The 25,488-nt window shown below is 36.6% G+C and overlaps 1 protein-coding gene across 1 annotated transcript in view; it reads right to left on the bottom strand.

Annotated features, from left to right (window-relative positions):
- The window catches only part of LOC121295178 (protein diaphanous homolog 2-like), a 385,994-nt gene that overhangs the window by 262,270 nt on the left and 98,236 nt on the right, over positions 1-25,488 (bottom strand). The window contains 5 exon segments of the mRNA XM_041219584.1: positions 670-778; positions 4,077-4,213; positions 7,932-8,001; positions 8,110-8,184; positions 19,992-20,131. Of these exon segments, the coding sequence (XP_041075518.1) occupies positions 670-778; positions 4,077-4,213; positions 7,932-8,001; positions 8,110-8,184; positions 19,992-20,131 (531 nt within the window).

Genomic DNA, 25,488 nt, shown 5'->3' with positions numbered 1-25,488 from the left:
GCAATTAGGGACATGTCTCATTAGTTTAAAATGTAAAAAAAAAAAGAACTAGCACAGCAATCAAAAGGATTACATGTATACAGTAGTATCTAGGACAGATGCTGTGAAATGGTTGTGTGACTTACCTTGTTCTTAATAAATCTGTGTTTCAGTTAAAAGGAATACTAGTTTGGTTAAAAAAAAAAAAAGCTATTGAATGTGTAATTACATGTTTTCTCAGTCTGTCTTTGGAGTATATGGGGTAATGAAAGACATTCATTAATAAAAGCAACCGTGCGCCACACAAGGATTTATTAAACTGAAAGATAAAGACCGGGATTGGACTGCCCATTCTGAGACCAGTATTGACTGGAATGAATAAACAGAAACATTCATCTATTTAACACTGAATGCAGTCAACGCCCGTGTTCTACTTCAATTAAAAATTCAACAGCTGTGACTCACTCTTCCAAAGGACAGTATCTTCAAAAAGCACACTGACCCTAAGCACCACAGTGGGGAATTAATAGATGGTGCACGTTTACATTATCACAGGTAAGGATGTTATTTTAGCATTTCTGCCTGAGAGATACAAATGAGGATGGAATTGTAGCGTCTTGCCCAGCCTACTGGTGAACCTGTCACCTAAATGAGCCCAATAGGGGCAGTATGAAATATTCCTTGACCGACCTGTAACTGGGGCGCTTCTTGGTTGTCCAACCCCTCCACAACAGGAGCGAAGCGTTCTTTATTATTGTGCTCAGCTGAAATCGTCATGGCTGCCAGGATCTTATCAAGTCTGCAGGGGAAAAAAGACAGAGAGGAAAAGGTAAACAACCAGCTTCATCAGCAAGAGGACAGGATGTTTGCTTCCCGTTCCATCTTTCTTGTTAGCTGATCACTTGATCTCTCGTTCACCTTTCAACAGAAATATAGCAAGGTCCTTCATTTGATGAAATGCAAACCTTCAAAAAGCACCCACGGTGGAGGATAAAGCCCCACATTAAAACGACAGGGTCATTCTCACATGAAAAGGTTCGCTCGCCTTTGATGAAAGAGGCATACTGACAGCTACTAATTTCTTTATTTCTTTCATTCATCCTTTTCGCCCAATATAGCACAAGGCAAAGAGCTTTTGAGTACCAATATCAATTATATGTCGGTTTTATCCAAGTGCATTAAAAGTAATTGTTGTGTACCACTCAGGAAATGCATGCATGCACACAGCAGCCGATAGCTTCAATTTAAATTTGCTACAGTAACAATTAGTTTTTTGTTTTTTTGTTTTTTTCTGCAGCAGAAGCTTTATAAATCATACTTGTTGAGCTGGGCAACCACTGTGAAATGGAACATGGTCATAGCGCACAGCAACTTCAAGAACTAACACAGACATCCATTGGTTCCTTTTGTACTTTTAACATCTCAACTGCAACTTATTAGTGCTGACACCGGTGAGATATACTGCTACCTGTGATGACAAAATATGGATTAATAATTCAGTAAGAATTTAACCAAAATGAAATACATGATGGATTTCACTGTTGGGAAAAAAAAAAAAAAATCATAATATTTTTTCAAGTTGCTGAAATAAGTGTAAAAGTTTTTAAATTCTCCAGTTAAATATTTATCAGCCCAGACCTAATAACACTATTTAACACAATTTTTGTTCCTGGGTAGTAAGTGTTATTTCCTAATTGCTTATGCCTCAAAAGTATAGAAAATGGCTATTATTCCCCACAGACTTTGCTTTTGTGACCAGGACAGTGATATTTCAAAATATCACTATTTCCAAAGGGAAAACAGGCAAATGTGTGTCTTTTCATTCACATAAAGTCAGAAAAAAACAACATATGAATCCAAATTAACATGTATTGATACTAAAGTAATATAAACATGACTACAAAAGATTTAGAAGTGAGTAGTTTTTCCCGAGATTTACGATTATACACGATTATATTTACAAAGTTTGTGGGGAATAATAGCCATTTTCTATATTTTTGAGGCATAAGCAATTAGGAAATAACACTTACTACCCAGGAACAAAAATTGTTACACAGTATAATCAATCAGTTCAGATGGGCTTATCCTAATCAAACCCCTGATATCTCCTGTATCTGTAGTGTGCAGGCAGCAGATGCTGAGCGAGGATCACCATACTACAGAAGAATTTCTTTTTCAGTCATCTTTCACAATCAGATGCTGAACGTTTTCATCTAAAGTGAAAAACTGGAATGCACGACAATACTGTCTCTGTGATCCTAACTGTTTAAGCCAGATCTAGTCTGGCAAGAATTTTAAAGTGTAGAGCTCTGACAAATATATTTAGCACACAGGTAAGAAAACAAACTGTTTGGTTCTACCTCTTTGCTATCAATGTACAGGACTGATACAGGTATATGCTTCACAGCAACCCAAACCCTTCCAGAAAGCACTTTCCTGGGAGCAAATGCATTACACAAAATAGCAATTTAACCTACTTCAGGCTTGTTTCTTGTTTAATAATTTGAATCAATGAGAAAGTCTCACTCAGCGCTGAAACAATAAAGTTAATGAAAAGAAAATACTGTGTTAAAAAAGCAAGACCTGATTAACATGTTATCGTATCATCTGAGGTTGTCACTTACAATGGTTTCAAAACTTTGATAAGATGCTGCATGTATTTGCAGCATGTTTTGTGCCCAATATGAACCACCAGCTTTTCAGACACAGCGGTTGTATGATGTATAATACTAATACTTAAAAACAAACAGTGTTTTAAAGCAGAATGCATACTTTGTAGCAAAACTTTAAAAAAAAAAAGTTAATGAGCACATTAAATAATAAAATGCAAGACATTAATTGAAGTATCCCGTATAGGGAGTTATAATCAACATTAAAATAAATGTGACAGTGTTTCAGTAAGTACAGTGCATTTATAAAGGAGACAGTCAGCCTGATCCACAGGCATCTTACAGTCTCTGGTACTCTCGCAGTCTTCCGCGGTTTCCATGGACAAGCTGAGCAAGCGGATTTGTATTAGTTCCTGTTCTAATTAGAATTAAACCATCATGTTGTACAGCTATGGCCAAAAGTTTTACAACACCCTAGAAAATTAACAAATTTTACTTCATAAAGTCAAATGAAACCTGCTGAAGAATGTCAGGTTAATGTATTGAATTAGATACTGCTGACAAAAATATGACATTTTGAAATCTAACATGAAATAACAAACTACTATTATGGCTTCAAGTAGACTTTTGCAATATCATTGTGTAGTTTCTTTGGTTACATGGTTGTATATTTGGTTTATATATATATATATATATATATATATATATATATATATAGTTATTTTTAATTGTTCAATCCTAAGATTCTAGGTGATGCAAAACTGTTAGCCAGAGCTGTTGACCAAACAGCTGTTTAGCTAAGTTAGCACATTCTAGCATTTGATAATTTGATTTGATAAAGAAAGAATACGCATTTGTGTGTGTTTCTTACCTGCAAGTGGTTTAGTCATAAACAATCTCTTATTATGGAGTTATATTGTGAAACCTGTCCTTTAGATTTATAGATTTAGCAGTTTGCATATCAAATGAATCATGCTCATCTGCACTACAGCTGTATACTGAAGACAAAGGTTATGTACTGCAGATCTACTCAGCAACTTTGAGTTCCCTTGATAAATTTGAATTAAGGTAAGAGGAACCAAGAAATACTTTGTCCAGTTATATGTATGCATCAAGTTCTGTACTAAAGAGTTTCTATAGAATACCGTATGAATTGTGAAAGTGGAGTGGACCCTGGAGGTGTAGCCTGCCTCAAACCAGATGTCAAAATAGTTCTTGTTATACTCTGAAAATTAAGATAATTTGGGGGTACATTTTGTAATACATTCCAAGACATAGATTATTCAAGTTTAATACCTAAAGTATACATTTTAGCTTGGCCAGCACCTCATTAAGTGGTATGGCTTTTAAAATACAGACTACCAGACATGTGGACAAACAGTTAGCGAACAGAAAGAAAGATGCAGTTAAACCGACACACAGGTAATTAGACTGATAGGTAGGTGGGCAGGCAGACACAACTGGTAAGCTTTTTGTTTATCAACTTACATGTTTTCCTCTCCAACAATGCAAATGGCAGAGAGTATTTTCACTATTTCTGTCATCATGCTGGTTTGTTTTGGGTCAATAGCTCTGGCCAGAAGCAAAAGACTTCTCTCGTCTCCCAGTATCCTTTGCAAGCCATACTAAAAAAAAAAGTAAATAAATAAATAAAAAAGTTAAGTCAGATATGATTGAGTCAGATAAAGAACATATAAAAACGAGCAAACCAATTTGCGCTGTTAAGAGTTTATTTGATCATGTCCCTTTATCTGGTTGGCGATATCCAGCAGTGCAGTAGCCTAGAGAGCTGTTTACCACACTGTGGACAGGAGTGAGTCAAAATATCTCCCAGATACAGCCCAGGGGACAGCACAAGCATATTCACTTGCCTTTGCTTAAACTGAATAATGCTGTATAAAAATGCAATTAGAAGTCCCTTCAAAAGAGTGTATTTTTTAATAAGGTGATGGGGGTACACACTTATTTTCAAAATTATGTTATTGGTTTATCCAGAGGAAAAAAAGAAGAAATAAAAAAGTAGGCAACATGGTTTAGTCACACAGAAGGAAGACTGAAAGCCATGTGATCCTGTCATTGCCGAAGTCTACTGGTGTGTTTATTTGTTTTGTATTTAACGAGACAGGGAGATTAAAGAATCAGGACGATTACAGAACCTCATTTACAATGAGGTCCCGCGGCAAGTTACATAACAGTGCTGGAACAAAATGCAAAACTGCAAACAATCAAAAAAAAAAAAAATATCATTCCAGTAATAATCCATTCATTTCCAATTCTGGTTATAAGGTAACCCCTGGCTGTAGTGATTTACATTTAAAAAGTGCAGAGGAATAATCACACAATATGCACCAACTTTAAAATTGTTCAGAATTAGACAGAAGGTAGTCCGCTCCCCAATACAAGTATATGATCCATGTTATAAAATGACCAAGAGCCAAACTGAGTTTTGGGACTTTTGTAAAATAAACCAATTTCTGGTCAACAATAACTTCCAAAGGCTTTAATGAAACAGGGGACACAATGCTATTTAGGTTGCTTGATGAAAAATGACGGCAACACTTCCAGGAAAAAAAAAAAAAAAGAAAAAATTGCAATGAGTGATAGTGTCCACAGATCCGAAGTGGTACGAGTTTAATTTGACACAGAGACTACAGTCATGTGTGGCCCCAGGCGACAATGTCACACATCGGCAGTGTTTGATTGCTTATCCAGCAATGCATATTTCGTGGCCTGGCTTTCTCATTGCCAGAAGGGACTACAACATACCTGCCAACTTTGGACTCCAAACTTTATTTTAACTCAAAACTTCCCTTGGCTTATTAAAGTCCTGTCCAAGATATGGGGTAACTATCAGCATTATGTATTTGTCAAAAGCCTTGGAGCTTTAATAAACTAATGTTTTTCCTGTTGTCCAAGATCAAGGTAAGGCACTTTCCCAGCATTCTGCATTGTACCACAATCATGTTCAATGTTACATGAACATATAATTCATTGCTGTAGGCAATCCAGACTCTCTTAATACCCAAAATTTATGCTAGAACACAAATTTCCCCACCCCCCTTGAAACCAGCTTGTCACGATGCAGATCTGTGAGCCCAGTAGGCAATACACTTGCCATGTCGTCATGATCGCCTCTTCCACATACTGTATCTTGTTTTTGTTACATTCACTACATTTTACAACCATCCTAATGAAAATACTATGTACAGCCTTCAATTTCCAAATAGAGAGAGGCTTTCAGATGTTCCTAATTGTCCTGAAACTGAAAGGGATAGCCAAAGACAGGTGAGGTAGTGTTTATATGGAACTGGTAACAAGGAGGGAGTTTACTTAAGTGATAACTACAGGTTGGATAAAGATTACCAGGAGATAATAAATCTTCTGAGGTGATCAAATCTTTATTATTAGTCAAGGAGACAGTTGTGTCCAAATACGCTTGACGCAGACTCTAGTTATTGCCTTTATGTGAAACTATTCCTTTGTTATGGTCTTAAATTTTAATTAAAACATTTCTGATTCCACCCTCCTGTTAATGAGAGCCTTTGAGACATTTCTGTATTAAAACCAATACCGTGTTCTGTCCCCCATTAAAGTGAATGCCGATTCTGCTTGTAGATAATGTACACAAGCTATGTTTATAAGTGTACGAGATGCAACAGTACACCTTTAAAATGCTGTTTGTGTGGAACTAGGAGCCAAGAGATGAGATCTCCATGGCCAGCTAATCAATCTGAATATCATCTTGGTTAAAGATGAAACAGAAGCACTAACATCCTGAGGATTTACAAGGATGAAGTCTCAGTACTGAAGAGCTACTACGGCTGCTGGTTCTCGTTTCAACCAATCGCTCAGTTACTTAATTGAACCAATTATTGGCTTAATTAGTCAAGATTAACAGGTGTTCCAGATCTTTAGCCACTGATGATGTGAAGACACCTATAAAACCTGCTGGATAGGGGTTCTCCAGGACCAGGGTTGGAGACCCCTGGGTTAGACCAATTTGGCAACTGTAATTAAACATGTAGTTTTTGTACATAGAGCATTAGTAACAATTCAAAAAACTACAAAACAGTAAATGACACTGGTCTAAAAGTTGTGAAGTGACAGCCAGAAACTACCACTAATTGCAGAAACAAACTTATCTTTTCTATTGCCACATTATTTTTGTTTCCATATGTATTCTTTGTTGGCCCACTCATTTTAAAATTACATGAACATAGGCTTTCACATTAAAAAATATATTTTGAATGAGGATCGAATTCACATGTCCAACTGCATGTGGCTTTAAGATGACTGCTGTGTAAATAATGCCACTTAGTTGCCTAATTAAACTGAAACCTTTACAACACATTACAAGGAATCTACAGGAACTTCCAATTAAGCAAAGCCCCAAGATGATAACGAAATTTATGTGGTCTTTCAGAAAAAGAGACCGATCAACAGACAAGATGTTTCAGTCTTGATTGAAGCTGCCCAGAAAGTCTCTGGGGGGAAAAAAAACTTGATTTGCTGGCAAACCTACACATTTCCTTTGTGGGTCCAATTCAACAGACCCCAGTGTATTAGGGATAACTAAGACATTCTTAGATAGGATTATAATTTTGGAGTGAATTTATTTTTATTTTTTTGTGAATCAGGAATGTTACTATAAGAGGATTGTTACATTTTGGGCAGTGCAAGCCACACATGAGATCAGAGTAGTCTAATTAATTAACTGTCGGTGTTTAATCTGATGCAGCTTTGATCAATGCCAAGTTTATGTCCACTGTGCTCTCTTCAGTTTCAATTATTTATTTAAAACAATTCTTTTCATTTATGCTGAATGTTGTGTGCTTTAAAAGTGCTGATCAGCATTTATTATCCTGTTTTTTTTTGTTGTCGTTTTTTTTTCCCTTTTTTAAATCATATTGATTTAATACATACATGAAAAAGGGAGGAAAATAAACAGAATACTCTTGCCCTAAAATGCCCTCTGTGACACTGGCAAATAAATGACAAGCAGTGCAGCTGCCAGGTTTTTGATATCTGGTTAGAAACTATTAAACAGGGTTTCTGAAAGCTAAATAAGCCCTTACAAACGTATAAAGTCATCTTTTTCATGCTGAGCTGGATTCCAGGCACCTGCTCAAGAGTAAACCACCTACTGAGCCACTTCAACATTGTTTTACTCCTTCGGCACTCATGCTTACACTCGTATTATACTCAATGTATTCATCAGTATGTGCATCATTTTTTTTTTTTTTATGTATTTTTACTGCTGACAGGTAGATAAACAAAAAAAAAAAAAAGTCAAAAGATCCGACAGGCCATTTCTGCCTGGTTTCCACTGCGCATCAGACTCACCTTGTTGTTCATGAACGCCTTGAGACACTGGATAAGCTTGTGCTGATTCCTTTTGTCAATTCCTTCTTGCCTGGAGTCAACAGAGAGGGAGGAGAGTGGCGGATTAAACATCAGGTTCATCCCCTGGTTTAACAGAGGCATCTTTGATTTTCCTCGAAGAGGAGTAATTGGCTCTTACTGTCTTTTGTCCAGCAGCTTCTCCAGAGCATCCAGCAGCAGCCCCAGACCTTCATGTCCAAAGTTATTAACCCAGCTGAAACACAGAAGATGCTGGCATTAGTCAAAAGTCACCATCACATTTTTAAAAAGCTGCCGCCAAAGAGAATTCAATTGACATGTTACTGGTATCTGTGGTTATACATAGGCTGACATTACTGCAGTATTATATATATACACACACACACACACACACACACACACACACACACATATATATATATATATATATATATATATATATATATATATATATATATATATATATATATATATATATATATATATATATACATACACACACAGAGTTACTAGTAATGTATCTTGGATTTGCCTTCACATCTTATTAAACGAAACGCCTTTATTAAAGAGCTGTGTGTTCCTCAAACAGAATGAGAATAGCCCATTGCTTGGCAATTGAGTGAGTAAATTTATACTAGGTTGTAGTAGGGCTGTTTTTTTTCGGTATTTCACAATTCAAAATATTTTTTCTTGTGGAAAAAATATTTCATAGAACGACATGCCTGCTGCACAAGGAGCTCAGTGATGGAGGAGGTAAACTGAGCAGCGTAAATAATGGGACATAATTGCAAGGGGATGTGCAAATAATGAAAATATTAGCATTATATTCCATCAACACTGAAATGGTAGAGCGGATTCCACTCTTGAAATGTTTATCAGTCTTATCATTTGCATGTAATATATAATTACACAAGCATTTGAAAACTGGGTAGAATGTACAGCAACATCTACAATTTAATAGAACTACATCTGGCTTCCAGTTTGTCTTACTGTCCAATAGTGTTTTCACACACAATACCCTTTTATTCATGTCAATCTGTATTAACTTCTAGCAGTTTGATTAGTACATTTGTGAGTTTTCTTTTGTGGGAGGGCAAACAAACAGTGGCAAGTACAGGTTGCCAGCGTAGTGCACTCATGCCTCACCTTATTCAGTTCCCAAGACAAACTGCAAGAGGTGCAATAAGAACCAGTTCCCTAACTGAATATGCTAGTAATACACATACATGGGTCTCCAGAAAGGGCACTAGGGTGATTACATCACAACTCATGTTTAATTGGGGCTTGCAAAATAAAAACCATGGCGATCATTAATCATTTATTTGTTGCATCTCTACAAACTAAATCACAAAAGAAATTCGAAAAAAAAAATATCAAAATACAGACTGCTGTCTCCTCTCCTTAGATTGTGACCGGGCTGGGTCAGTAGAGCATCCTAAAATTGCTTTCGGCTGTCCCAGTGCAGTCTATGCCCCACCACCCCCATATCCTACTTCTTTCCTACTGCAACCCTGTCAATCAAATTAGTACATTTATAATTAGAGATTGTATATTTTTCATATCCTACAGGAGGGAGAGAAAGACTCAGAAACATCAATTGAAATTAAAAGGATTTGTAGTGAAGGCATTGACAGGGATTGGAAAGAAGAGGAATCATCAGATTCTTTCTCCCTGCATTTTCAAGTAGGTGCTATTGAGCTGAACATTTGGCATGTTTAAGGAAGCTGAACGTTTGGCGTGTTCAACAACTATTTTGTTTTTTTTGTTTTGTTTTTTTTTTCTTTATATTAAGCGGGCATGGGCCTTCCTTCTCCCTTAACAAATCAATTTAACTGTCATTGCATTTAGAGGTCTCCTCCCTGAAGCATCATGATTAACAGATACACTATGAAACGTTTCCCCACCAAAAATACAGCAGCAGTGATGTTAATTGTAATTATTTCATATGAAAATGACTGCATCTGTTTTATTCATAATTCAAAATCAGACAGCCCATTGCCCTTAGGCTTGTGTGGAACTGTTTTGTACACATAAAGACAGTTATGTTAGTAATCAATTTGAAATTGCACTAGATAATTGGAGATTACCCAAAATGTTTAATGAGACTGCAAATGGTCCACTACAGGCAAGCATATTCTCTTCACTTTTTGATAATCAGGACATTGTAGGGACTGCTTCTGATTAAATCCAGATTATGTTATTAAGTGTTATATTTGAAGCGCAAGTCTGTCAATAAAACAAAATGCATGGAGCAATTTGTTGCATTACAGGACATAACTGTGATTTATTTTCTCATTTGACAACAATTTTACTCTATAATTGCATGTATATTAAAGTCATTTGTATCAAATATCAGTGTCAAAAACAGGCTTTTATTACCTGTGACGTATTTTTGCCTGCAGCACAGCACATTACTAAAATAAGGTACATATAAAACTGCGTTTCAATTTACAGTAAAATTACAAACACTTGGAGCTCCCACACACCATTATTCAACATTCATTACTAGGCAACATAACACAATTTGCAACATATTACTATTGGCTGTAAAGTAAATTATTATGATCTGCTTTGTTAATAAAATAAAACAGGATAATGTTGTAATTTCATAACTGTCTGTTTACCCGGCTTACAAAACGTAATGTTTATTCTTTTAGATACTGTAGATTTCTCAGCTCATCTTATTAGGGTGTGGTTAAGGAAATGCAAAAAAAACAACTAGTTTTCTTTTTACAGGAACAGCACATAGATTTAAACACAGATCCTAATACTTATTTTTTTAATGAAATACAGAAAGAAATACTACAAATTTGTGACAGGCTAGCTAATGTGGTGACGTCAGGCCAGAATGCAGGAACAAAACAGAGGCACGAGCACAAACAATAGGTCAGGCTGGGCAATCGCCTTCACTGTTGCTATATACATATTAGTTTTTAATCAACTCCCTCATTCTCGTTCCTCATTTCCAACACCCACCCGGAGTGCAGAGAGCTGCAGGCTTTTATGCAAGTGACCATCTCCCAAACAGCAATAAATTAAACAATTAATTAATAGGGAGATGGCCACCTTCTGCACAAGGTTTTTTTTAAATTGTGTATGCAGCTTCCGCACGACATGTGTGTGACAAACACAAAAAGAAAAAAGTAATGAGAAAAAGCAGGCAAAAGAATTGAGGGCGACTGTGCATGTGTAAATCAACTGCATCTTTTTGCAAACCCAGTTACCAGACATAAAACCGAAGGATACAAATTAGTCCAAAATAAATTATTGATGCTTTTGCTAAAAACTAAATAAATAAATAAGAAATAAATAATTTTACTTAAAGTTCATGGAGGTAAAGAAAAGGAGATGAAAAAAAATAAAAAGTATGAAGCCTTTCTTTGGAGCCTTTTGTGCATAACCTAAAATATTTTCAATAGATCTGGTAGCGCACAGGGGAATGTGGTTTTAACCTTCTGACTTAAAAGAATATATCTGGATACTGGGGGTTTAGCTACATGGAAATTAATTAGTAATATTGTTATTTTTTTTAATATATATATATATTATAAACTCCCACCCCCCCCACCCCCCCCCCCGCATTAGTAGGTATGTATACAAGTAAAATTAAGTACAACTTGGCCCCTTCAGAGCCCCCTTTTTGGGCAGGGAATAACCAGACAAGCTCTGCCTCGCCTCTCCTCCTCACATTTTCTTCTGCTCTGCTGCCCGCTGTGTGGTACAAATAAAAGAGTTTGTGTCATTCGCCTTTGAAGGCAGATAACCCAATTTTCCTGGAAGGAGAATGCCCTCGAAACACTCACTTAGCTGTCATGACCATAGGCTAAGCTTTATTTCACTCTTTGCCACATTAATATCCATGAGTCTCACTGGTGTGTGTGGCTGGGGAGTGGTGGCTGTAACCTCCTGCTTTCGTGGGCACATGTGTATTTCTCGTCCAGCCAAGGGCATGACATTTTTTTTTTCTCTTGATATTTAATTAACTAAATATTCCAAAATATAAAATAAAAATACATTAAAATACAGATTTATCTAATGACACAAGAGCAGAGTCTGAGAGCTCAGAGCAGTAGATTGGAATGACTTTACTGCCCCCACCAACGCATCAGTATTTCAATGAGTACACCAGCTGCCATCGCAGGCACAACACTCTGGTGTGTTGTAGGCACAGATTTGCCCACAGGTTCAGCATTGGTTACCATGCACTACTATAACAAAGTACACCTATGGCTTTTGGATTTTCAGAGACTGTGTTTAATGAGGCTTTGAATTGTTTTTTTTTTTTTTTTTAATATACCATCCTAAAAGTTAATTGAGCCATTCTTTCTGATATTGCTTAAAAGTACTCTTTTGGCATTGTGGAGTTTTGAGACATCCCAAGACTTGCTCAAATCAAATAACAGCACATTGAAAACTATTTACAGTATACTATAATTTTGATCAACAAAGACGTTTCTCAAATGTCTAGCCAAAGACTATAGGCAAGAAGCTGCTAAAAATATGTATCTTAAACCGACAAGATCAACAGACTAGCAAGAACACAGAAAGTCAGCTCTTTATGCTACAGTACACTTAGGGCTCTTCGTATTCGGTTTTTATTTTTGATCACGTGGTGTCCCTCTCTTTGAGCCAACTCCATTCAATTAAACTCTCGGAAAAGTGTTGAGTGTGAAACTAGTTTTTTTGTCCAGTAAATTGACTAAGACTGTGATTCTGTTTTATTGATAATGTAAGAAAAAGTCAGTTCCTTAATTTTAATACAAACCATTTAATTAAATTGTAATGAAGAAGAAACTATTATTTGCAAAACACATTTTTGCAACAAGTCATTAAGACTATAAACCCAAGAAAAGCAATTCAACTTAACTATCTTTTTGTGTTTGGTTTGAATTAAAAATAAGGAGCTGCCTTATATTTATTAATTTTTTTTTTTTTTTTTTTTTTTTTTTATATCAATAATGAAAACAGAATCATAGTCTCACTCACGTTACGGGAGAAAAAACTGAAGTGATCTTGTTTCATCATCAATGCTTTTCCAAGAGTTTAATTAAGAAACTGAGTCGGCTCAATCTAACTTTAAAAGGGACATCACGTGATCAAAAATAAAAAAAACTGAAAATGAAGAGCCCTAAGTATACTGCATGTATGCTCTGCAGATTAAAAGTAACAGAAGCATCACATTTCCTAAGTTGTACAGTAGCGAAACCAAAATACACAATATTACTCATGTCAGTGTTGTGTGATTGTTTGAGCACAGCTAAAGAAAGGATGGTGCAGAAGGTCTGTGTGTTCTGTTCAAAGGATTGCATTGCTCCCTCACGGCATTTCTTTCCCAACTGGATTCACATTCTACCGCCACAGTGACTGTACATCTAACATAATGAATGATAGTTCAACATTCCTTTGGAATCTCGGGAAGGCAGGAGAGTTACAGAACATGATCCCGTTCACTCAAGAATGAAAAATCTCTGCAAAAGGAGTCCAGTGCTCCTGATAGCTGGCAAGAGAAAGGAATAACATTTTTTCTATTATTATTTATTTTCATTGAAAATGTTCAAACAGCAAACAACTGCGAGCAAAATACTCCTGCAATTATTAATTAATTATCTCCCACAACAGCATGGTGCTGCAAATTAATTGGACCGAAAGATGGAATTTGAAGCAGATTTCCTGGAAAGGTGAATGATCAGTAAAAAAAGAAAAATAAATAATATGACTGTTACAAACAAACAAACAAAAGACTGACCATTTATGAAGCAATTATTTTATTATGTAACGTTTCAGATCTAAGCCACATGCAGTGAAATCCTTATATGCTGTTGTATGATCATCAGCCAGGTTCTGACAAAACTAGTGTTAAAAGAAAATCCTGTTACTGTTTCTCAACTCCATCTTTATACGCAGGGCAATATTTAGATATGTGTCTTCTGTAAACCATGGTATTTTAGCAGGTGAGAGTTAAGCAGACATACAGTTGCCAAAACATGCTGTAAAATAAAAGGTTGGAATTGTAAAATCTATAGATCAGAGTTTTTGAACATCCCTATATATCCAACAGTGTTATTGTTATCATACATCAGTAGTAATTGTACAGTTGTACTTGTAGTTTTTTTTGTTTGTTTTTTTTTTTCGTGGTAGTAGTAGTAATCTGATTTGAAGCCCGGTATCTCATTCTGCAAATCTATTTTTCTACTTTATCATAAACGCTACTGAAGACTGTGATGCATCAGATCATCAGTGAGTGTTTGAGCCGTCTCTAACTTAATTTAAATTTACTTACGAAGAATTATACACAGAACAAGGTTGTGTGCCATGGCAAGACGCAAGACTTATTTAGTTTTTCCTTTTAAAGCAGTCAGGTGAACAGATATGGTTCATAATCTTTAAAAAACTATGACCCTGATAATGTTGGGATGTGTGACATTAAACAGAAACGTTGCTGGCTTTGTTTTAGAATGTATAGAATAGTAGGACCTCGATAATATTTTTGTTTGTTTGGTGAATCTCCACAAAACATCACTTTATGCGTATGTAAAGACATTCTTCTTGTCACTGATTTGTGCCACAGAACAATTTATTGAACAAAATGTTATTTATCATACAAGCAAACAAACAAACCAAAAAAAAAGAAAAAAAAAAAAAGCCATATCTTAAACTTATGTCACATGTTTTTTTTTTTTTAAATGCTGGATATGACTGCACGTATGGTCTGGTTTATGTTTGCTTAATAAACCTATTTTTATGCAACTTGCATATTAGGAAAGAAAATGTCTCGATGCTGCTAAATGTACCACTTGCAAGCCACGACTGCTAGTGCTACATAAAATCATTAACTTGTTTTGAGGCGCATGTTTGAAGTGTGTCAAGGGTGGTAACCTTGCTTCTGATTGGTCAGTTTCATTCCTGGTGTGGATACTCCCATTTGACTGCAGTGACTGGAGATTTATTTAAGAAATTCATATTAAAAAAAAAAAAAAAAAAAAGCACTTGCTAGAGTTTCCGGAGTTCTGTGCAACATGTCAATACAAGGCAGCAATTGGAGGGTGGCCAAGGGTTGTGGAAATGCAGATTGCGTTAAATTATTGTTCCATACTTTGTGTGTGATGTTTCATTGATCAGTCACCACTGCAGCAGCACTGGAAAAGCAGACATGCAACAAAATAGTTTTTCAGAGGTACACATGGCATACTGTAGCTAGGTTGCATAGCGGTTTGCGAGACACGGCTAAAAAACTCAGTAATGGCAGTTGTACACCAACCCCTCTATACCAAAACAACTCTTGTGTGAACCCCCTCTATATATATATAGTACAAGTCCCCAATAGAATTAAGCACTTATTCTTGGATTGTTCCAAAATTATAACGTTATAACCAACATCCCAGAGAAACATCATTTATATGAAGAATTTCACCTATTAAAGTTTAGAAAACTCTGTTCAGGGATCTAAAAGCCAGCAAATTCAATATGGAGAATTTGGTGCTGGGATTTTGAAGACAGCACATTTAATACAAAATGGATTAGTACAGGGAATTTATAAGCCAACCTATTCAATACAGAGAACTCAGTACTGCCAAGCTAGAGCCAGCAAATTCGATGAGAACTCTGTACTGGAAACATAGAGCTAGCAAACTCAATAAAGACAGCTCAATTCTGGCATCTTCAAGCCAGCAAACTCAATATAAAGAACGGAGTACTGTGAACACCAGCATATTCGATACAGATATCACTGTGTTAATTGTATTTTGTGGAAACAATATAGATTAAAAAATAACCCAAAGACTAAAGAAAGATTGCAGTTACATCTACTGTTGGCAAAACAACTGTTATTGGTAATTGTTGTGTGATGGCATGCAGTATAATGACCCTTGGCTGATTTAGGTTTCATTCAATCTATGACAGGCACCTTGTACTGAAGGAACAGCTCTTAAACTCTCAGGCAAAGCCTTCATACATAAAAAGAATCACAAAGAATGACTGCAAACATCACACAGTGTTAAGGGAACAGTATTTTTTTTTTAAACTTCAAGCTACTTAATCTTTAAGCATTCAAAATTAAAAGAGCTGAAAAAAATTATTAACATGTCTAGCAGTTTTCTAATGACAACCCAACTGAGACATCACCTTTTGATCCTCTTGAAATGTCTGAGCACTTACATAAAATCAGTCAGATCAAGGTCATGCCATTATAGATAAAACTTAGTTAAAATGGAGATGCAGCTACATATTAACGAATTCCCATTAAAAAAAAAAAAAATTGTCACTCGTGTGTCAAGAAGTGTCAATAATTTGTATGTATTCAAACCCTAGTACAAACAAACCTAGTTAGCTCTTGGGGTTGCAATATACGTTTCTTACAAAGCTGTTGGATAGACCTCAAGTACTTCCTTTGAAAATATCCCCTTCAGCCAGGGGGTATTGCATTCCAGCTTACACATGTGAGGATTCAAGAACAAGCAGTGAAAAAACAGGATAGGATAAAAACAGGACCTGTGAAAAACAGGATACTGGAATGGCAATGCAATGCTCTATACTGTACTGCACATAACAGTTCCTTGAGTGATGCAGTGCAAATAAAGAGTTAAGCCTATGAAAAAAAAAAGAAGAGAAAACTGAAATGTGCAACAAAACTCAAGATGTGTCTGCAAGTGCTCCAGGCAATGCCATCTGTACATGAACACATTTACATGGTTTGCAATGCACTGACTGCAATGCACCTGTCTGGGACACAGTAAGCAAGTGAGTCACAGGAGAGGGGAGCACTGCCCAGGCAGGCAACTGGGCACTGAAACAGATGCAGAACAAGGCTTAATAAACAATTAAGTGAATGGGGGCCACAGGGAGGAAATTAACAAATCAAGCTGCAAAGCAGCTTGTACAACTACTGCTAGCTCTGCAATGTGCTAAAACTCTATTTTCTGCTGAAATAGGTGAAGGAGAGGTTTAGTCAGAGATTTTTTTTTGTGGAGCTTCACTGAGAAAAATAAAATCTCCCTGAAAGAGCTATTGGCAAGAAACTTGTGGCAAAATGTATAAAATTGACCTGGACAGTGGGACCCGTACGACCGTTTTATTGTAGAACACATAGTTTAAAAGATGGCAGTTTGTTGTTTTCTACATGGTGGTACTCAGGAGGGGATTGTCTGTTTTTATTAATACCCTTAAATGACTAAGTAAATAAAAGAAATGAAAGAAAAAAAACGTATTTGAGTGCAGTATACAAATCTGCAAGTGGATTCGATTCTGTGGGTATATTTTTTTTATGATGCCCTTCATTTCAATGCATTTCATAAAGCAGGCTACCGCAAATATCGCAACAGACAGAAGCTGCCTCAAAAGTGAGCTCAACATCCCACTCCCTATTCCTGTGCACTGACCCTGCCCTTTGAAAAGTATGAAAAGGAAATGTTATATTAACATCCACACATCACTCAAATCTTCAGTGTTTACAATCCACAGATCCTCTGAAGGTAACCCAACCCATCCTTCAGGACTTGATCCTGTCAGAAAGAGACTTGCTGTCTACAAGGGGAACAGACCAGATGTTATCAAATCTTAAAACAGGATACATCAGTTGAATGTCCTACTATCCACAGTCTTTAGACAACAAAAGCAGCGGTGTAATCTTAAAATATGTTGGATGTGATTGGATGGGCAGATAATGGATCTAATAGAGTTTCTTTTTCTTCTTAACTTTTTTAAGCAGGGATACCCCTGCTGAGATTCCACATGTCATTTCAGGGGAGGCTCAGGTTAGATGATATTCAAAGTCATTTTCATACTTCAGTATTAAATTTCAGGTACTAATAAGTCTAGGTTTAGACAGGCCAGTACTAAGCTACAACTCTAGCTTGAATTGGGCAAATACTGTAGACTTGGAAAAACAAATCTCTTTGATGATATGACCTGGCAACCTTTTTATATCATCAGCGGCTGAGTAGAGATTTAGATCCAGAATCTCCTGGCTCCTAGTCCTTACATTAAAACATGCAGTCCACAAGGCAACGTATATTTTGCACACAGGGAACAAAATAAAATCCTTCCAAAGTTTTCAGATAACTTGAGTTCTTTAAAGGTTACATTAAAATGCAACAATCAGACAAATTTACTCTGCAGGTCAGACTCCCTGTGTCCTGTGATCCGTAAACGTTAATTGCATCCATATTAATTATTAGTCCCCTTTGAGAAAGGGAGGTTGAACGTCTATCTCATTAAAAAAAAAAGAAACTGCCCCTGTTTATTCCAGTCATCTGTCACCCTAGGCTGCTTTTTGCTCAGGAAGGCCATGTCTAAAGTGGGTGTTTATGACTGATGTTTATTCAACTTTGGGCTAGAAGTTCATCTGTTTAAGAACTTCCCAGGGGCCAACCTGTGCTTCCTTACTCCAGCACTTTGCAAAATAAAGTCAGTACACATCCAAAGCCGTTCAGCTGCTACAATCTCTAGGGGGATGTTATGGGAGTTATGTTATTTGATTAGATTAAAAAGATATGAAAATAAATAGAAAATGACTAAACCCTATAATCACATGGAAATGTCTTAGATTTAAAATAAACAACATGATCAGTTGCCTTCATTTTAAAAAGTAAGAAATTTTAAAAATGACTGACTGGATGCTTTGCAGCAGATAATTACTCAATCAGTCACAAAGCGCTTGCAACCAGCTGTACTTTCCGGAGGTGTGGACAGGGACAGAGGGACAGGCCAGTTGCACAGGCGACCACCATCATACAGAGGTACTTCTGCATTCCCATTGCTGTTGCTGAATAGTTGCACACAACTCTCAAATAACTTGTTTAGGTGAAGTGAAGCATGTCACGTGACAATTTCCATAGGTGGAATTTTCTAATTGTACTTACATTCTCCAGTATAAATGTTACAGAATACAAGGCAATTACACAATCTGCATAATAAATTAATCAGTTATAACAGGGAGAGCACATTTACATATAAGTGTGTGCTACATACAAAAGAGGTTTGCATTTTATTTGTTCTCCAATCCTGTGTGTCCACTTGTTTTAGGTGGACCTGGCATTATCTGGTGTTCTATATGATCTTACTCATTGAAACCACACTGACGTCTATTACTCAAGCTTTAAAGATGCCGAGATAATGTCTTCTGAATGTAGTGGATCATGTAACTGCCCCGCTGAGGTTTACAGCAGGCAGATGTTTAACAATAAAAGCTACTTTAAAGAATGTCTGCCACTCAGTCAATGACCACTTTAAATACAGCATCCATTGATTCACATCAAGAAACATCTTTCTAATAGCGAAATGGTAAATAATTTAAGAGTAAGCCACGGCCATGGGTTCATCTATGCTGTTGGGACCAAATTAAATGTAAAAGATGCTATCTGGAAGAAAGACTTAGATAACTGAAAAACCCTGGACACCAATACACACTAATTCTAAGTGAATGAAGAGATATGAAAGTAAAAACACTGAGTAAAATTTCTAAGTATTTAAAATAGTACATTAAATGGGATCAAACCAAGGATAAAGAGTGGAGGGGAATCCTGTTCTTATAACGAGAGAGGTGCTCATTAAATGCTGCTAGAGATAGATTCTTGCAGAACACTAAAAACTGGACTGTCCATCTATTACAGTCTTATAGATATAACTATTCCTTCCTCCCTGACAGCTACGGATACATGAATTGCAAATTTACAGATGCGACCTCCCCAAACAAATGTAACACAGCAGTTATAGGCTGAAAGCATTACAGAAGTTTTTAAGTACAGACCTTTAATGCAGACTGCCAATTTGTTGGGATAGAGACTCATTAACAATACTCTCTTCCTACCCTGTGGCAATAAAATATTAAGATGACCTTTTGACAAGCAACAAGCCAACTGACAAATAAGGATTAAAAACAAAAAACCTAAAAGAAAGTCAAACGTTTCAACAAAATGTCTTTTTTAAAATCATTCCAAGATTCTGTTGTGTGGATCTTTTGATACCGCTTGTAGTTAGTTACCGCTCTAGTCCCTTCTGTTAGATGCTTGTTTGCTTCCCCTTCTTCGATGGATCTGTGATATTTACCTTACAGGGTTACTGGTTAAAGAGACTCTCAGAGACTCCAGGCAGTTGAGGAGCTTCTCATCTGTGATTCCGGAGCGCAACTCGTGCACGTATTCCTGTGATGACAGCGTAGACTCGTGCTTGCTGTTCCGCAGGCCTCCCTGTAAGCAAAACCAATTTTATTTTCCATGAGAGATGATTCAATTGAGATGTAAATGTTTATTTTTAAATGCCAGTTCTGCTTTAACCATTACATTTAGGGGAAAGCTGTGAGTACAGCCTATAATAACATTTGTAAAGTCATGTTTTGACTTGTAGGAAGGTGGATATATCATATTTTCTCGTATCTTATGACATTGTTACTTTACACATACATTTGCCATAAAAAAATGGTGTAAAAATGGTGTAAAAATGCCAGGAAGGCTGTCAAGACAATGGAAGGACTAGTGATGTCTGTTAAACATATTTTTAAATTATTATTATTACTGCCAATATCAAGCTTCAATGAAAACTAGAAGTTTGCCACTAAAGAACAAAAGATATAAGAAATGTCATACTGTTTTTTTCTTTTTTCTATGTAACTTTCCCTTGTGTCCTTGAATGTTTCGGTTACTCTTACAAATGCACATTTGTAAAGCATAGTATTGACATCTGCAGCAGGTGTAAAGACAATATTTGCATACAAAAAAAAAAAAAAGGATGCCAACGTTTTTATTTGTCCTAAAAGCATTTCTGAGCATAATGCAAAATGTCAAAGCATGTTATTCAGGAAGCATATCAAATTCCAGACAGAGGCTACACTGGATTCCCTAGTCGAATGTTACAGCTGTGTTTATCAAATTAAACAGTCCCTAGACTCCATGCCCCAGACTAATGGAACCTCACTATGGATGGAAAAAAACTACAAAACATTGCATATTAAAATTAATTTTCTGCTAGAACCATTAACCCTTGTAAGTCTGAAGCACTGTGAAAGCATATGGCTCCAGCTGACCAGACTGGGAACCATCTCTGTCTCTGCACTCCGCTTAATTTTCTCAGAAGATCAAAGGCCATTAAGAACTGTCAGCGAGAGGGGAAGGAATAGTGGAGTTATGTCTCATCACAAGCACACAGATGGGAATTATTACTAGAGAGTGGAGTCTGTAACTAGGCACAGCTTTGGAGAAGAAAAAACCTGTGAAGTTATTAATCTATGACAATGTGTCTATTAGCGACAAAATCACATTTGAAAACATTTAGACACCTAGACTGGACACTTCTAGTTTCCAGGGCAAATCTAGAGCCTAGCCTTTCATGGCAAACTGAATGCTGTATTCTGCAGGAAAGATTCCCTTTCCCTGGAGATTAAATCCAAATTAAAAGGTTCCTGCTATACATGCCAACCCTGACAGCTGATGCATTAAACTCAATTTCCTGGGTACTATAGAAGTGTAGCAGCCCCTCTGTCAGTCATTATAACAGTAGTCTTAGGGGTAGCAGTGAAATGCTATTGCATACACTAGCTCCCAAAAACCTATCAGGTGCAACAGGCAATAGCCAACTGTGTGTCTTACTGTATGGCCACAGGAATCGGGGGGGGGGGGGGGGGGGGGGGGGGGGGATTACATTTACAGTTTAACTGAGCTTTACTTGAATGGCTTCATATGAACCTGGATATACATTTTTTAATGAGGACCATACATTAAAGCTATTACCTAGCAATTAGGCTGCCTAAACACATAATTCTTGCAACATCTGCACAAAAATTAGATTCAAGAAATACCCTGTGTAGAAGATCTTTCAAGTATATCAAGTACAATAAACAAACTGTTTAACACCCCCGAGAATCAAAGGTTCCTTCAGGTTCAGGTTTACTCTGTTCTTTACTATGCTTTACCAAATTTCTAAGTATTTTCAATGTTGTTAAGTTAGATCATAATTCCCCAGTGTCCACTGTGGCTGGGGAGTAATCATGGGCCAACAACAGTGATCTACTGGTAAGTTTTTAGAATATGCTCTCTGGGGTTCATGCACTGATGTCATATTCTGATTTTTATTTATATATATGTGTGTGTGTGTGTGTGTGTGTGTGTGTGTGTATATTAGCTCAAAGAGCCGGCTGCCCAACGTTTCAATATGTTGTACATATCTTTAAGAGTGGTAATGTCAATGAACAATTTATATTATAGGTCTGGCCTAACAGGGTAAATCAGTGCCGGAAAAATTATTTGCACTGCACAATTAGAATAAACTAATTTGGAGCCTTAAGAAATGAATACAAAGTCAAGAACCAAACGCTAATGCAGCACAATGAATTACAGTAATTAAGGTTGTGTTTAGTATTCTTACGCAATAATAGCATGAATCATATTAACATTCGGCTCTCCTGCTAAATGCCAAAAACGAAAGGGAAAGAAAGAAAAAAGATGAGGAAATATAATGAACATTTTAATTAGCTCTTCTCTGTATGTGATTAATGAAAATTACCCAAGCACCCTAGTGATCTTTTGAAAAATAATACAGATACAATCGTAGCAATTAGTGTACATCACACAGTATCAAAGGCAAATGGCTAAAATCCTTTATTCTTTAATTTCCTGCTCATTAAGGCAGGGCTGACAGTGCTGTAGACAGGAGGCTTTAGTTAGTTTATTTATTTTTAATCAATTTATTAATCCATTTTTTATCTATTGTTCTGTGGCAGCAAAGAAAGGTCAGGGATAGCAGGGGTCAGTTTAAATGACACCGAAACGCAACCTGGAGCTGAAAGGGCATCCTCTGCTGCCAGACGATAAGATTTCTGTTTTTTTATGCCTGCTCAGTTATTTCCACGTTAAAGGCACACCTCCATTTGCACACAGGAGCCGATTTAACATGACAAAGAGGCCGGCAGAGCAAGGTGCGCGGATGCATGCAATGAACACGTGATACATCACATTAAGAAGAGGAGACGACTCAGTTACATTTGACTTGGGCTGTCAAGGAATCTGAAGTTCCATCTACTGTACTGCCACTGGAAAATGAGAACATACATAATGCAATACATTCTCAGTGATCCTACCAATCAATAGCACAGAGTAAGATCAGAGTTTGGTATAAAGTTGATATTATGATACACAGGATGGCGTAAACATGGTAACCTTGCAAATGATAAAGATAATTATCTCAACTAAACCCAACATTATTGGTATACTGTACAGTGAGAGTCAGTAAAATCCAGTTTATCATCACATTAGTCATGTGAAATTATGATAATTATAATAAATATGTATTGGTACTAGTAGTATTAATAGAAGTGGTGATAGTAGTATAAAAACATCAAATAAATCACAGCCTTATTATGCACAGTTAGGTTTATATTATTATTGCTCCATTACTTGCAGATTCATTGTTTAAAAACGTTAAAAGCACCGTCACACAATTCCAGGACATCATCCTACAGTAGATTATCCCCTAAACTCTTGGCAGCCTTGTCTTCTTATCACTAGATAGCTGTTTTCCCTCAGCAGTGTGGCCTGCATGAGGTCCAGCTCAAACAGTCTGTCCCCCCACTTCACAGAACACCAAGCCTATTAACCCAATATGGGGTCACTGTGGCTTTGGACCCTCTTCCAGCTGCATGTTTAACATACAGCCCTCCTGTGACACAGCATGCAATCCAACACACTCTGCTGTTAAAGGTAATGAATTTACTAGCAAGTATTTTATTACAAGGCCAAAGAGGCATCGTCCTGGCATTGCAAAGCACTGCAAGACCACTTCCACAACTAACAATGTAATACCTAAGATTAAAGAATGCGTACAAATGTAATTTTGGATAACACGGCTCTCTGAAGCATTGCCAAGCAACCACACCCCTCCAAACAATGCCAGCATTTGGAATCGAGGGCCTCGGAATGAGAAGAAAATAGCAGAATGAGCAAAAGATGAGAAGATTATGGACTGAAATATTTTTTTTATTCTAACACAAATGCAAGCCATAATGCCTTGGAAAGCAAAGGTAATAACATGAACCTTCTTAAAACCAGAACGTGTTTCATTGAAAACAATGCAACACAAAGATGCTACATGATGGAACAATAGAACGAACAGCAGTAAAATTAACTGTGTGTGAAAGCCATAGGATACCCACGGCAAAGCGTAAGGCACACAGCTGGATTCAGTTTCCTATTCCTGTACTGAAGCAGACATTTATTCACCAAAGACCCCAAAAAACTGACAATGACTTTTGTTTTCCATGTCAAAGCACATCGTTAATTGACTTTCCCAGCAGTTCAGCAGTTGTAAAGCCATATGTTAAGTCACACCTAATTACATTTAAAATTACAAATACGCTCAGCAGGGTTGGTTATCTTTAATATCAAGAAAGGGGGATAAAACAAGATGATCATTTCATTCCTGATAAGACACAATACCCATCTTAATTACACCCCACCACTATAAATTGTTAGAAATGTTTGCTAAATTCTTCCTTTATTCCATGCTCTTTAATTGAAATTGATTTGTTCCTGGGAATTTATTTTAGTAAAAATGAACTGAAAGCATTTACAACACCAACGTTTCCCTTTTGAACCTCCCAGCCAATCAAGCCACGTCAAGAGCAATTAGGAATGTACTGTAAATCAGTAGGGGCGGACCTAAACAACATTGGCCCTGGAACTCGTAAAGCTGCTATTACACACAGACATCTCTCCATGACACTTGCATTGCATTGTATTAAGAGATGTTAATAAAATGAGTCAATACATCAACCCTTTGGGAAACACCAACCCGATTGCTATAATTGAAGGGTGACAGTTTTAGATCTATTTAACATTAATTTACCTTTAGACAGTTTTAGGGTTTTTTATTGTTGTTTTTTCGTAAGCCTTCGCCAATGAGGCTGACTTATAATCACCTCGTGTGGGAATGTGTCCATCAGTAAAACTTGCTGGCAGTTGGCTGTCAAAAACTAAATAATGCTCTGAGAAATGATCACAGGCCAACTTTGAAAAGCTCCTGTTTTGGAATTCACAAAACTACAAAATAAAATAAATAAATATAAAATATATCAAACCATAAAAAAAAGAAAGATGTGATGCATATGATAGAACAGATGTGTAAATCCAGCTACACCTGCACCTGTTTCTTAGGTTTAGAGCAACATTGTGCCTGAAAATATTCAGACAATAAAATCTCTTCCAGTTTTTACATCATCCTCTTGTTTTTCATCTTTCACCATGGAGCACATCAAGTAAAACAGCCAGTATGGTTTAAAGAGTCAGTTTAATAAACCACAAGTAGCCGGAACATGGAGCTGCAAAAGCAGCATATCAATCTGTATCACATTTCAAGACTCACTGTTGTAAAAAAATCTCACCAGCTTGTTTTAATTCATGTATTCCGTTGAAAATCTTGAGCCTTTTCAGAAAAGATTTCCGCAATTTCTAACTGAAGTAACATGCTTACAAATTGCTTATCCAGGCAAGAAAACCCTGCACTCATTAAAAAGATACATAACACAAACTGACAATACACCTGCCAAAAAGGCTTGTTT

The sequence above is a fragment of the Polyodon spathula genome, chromosome 20 (genome assembly GCF_017654505.1).
Source record: "Polyodon spathula isolate WHYD16114869_AA chromosome 20, ASM1765450v1, whole genome shotgun sequence".
In the NCBI taxonomy this organism is placed as follows: domain Eukaryota; kingdom Metazoa; phylum Chordata; class Actinopteri; order Acipenseriformes; family Polyodontidae; genus Polyodon; species Polyodon spathula.
Note: the sequence above shows the minus strand (reverse complement) of the source record. Positions and strands in the feature narration are given on the sequence as shown.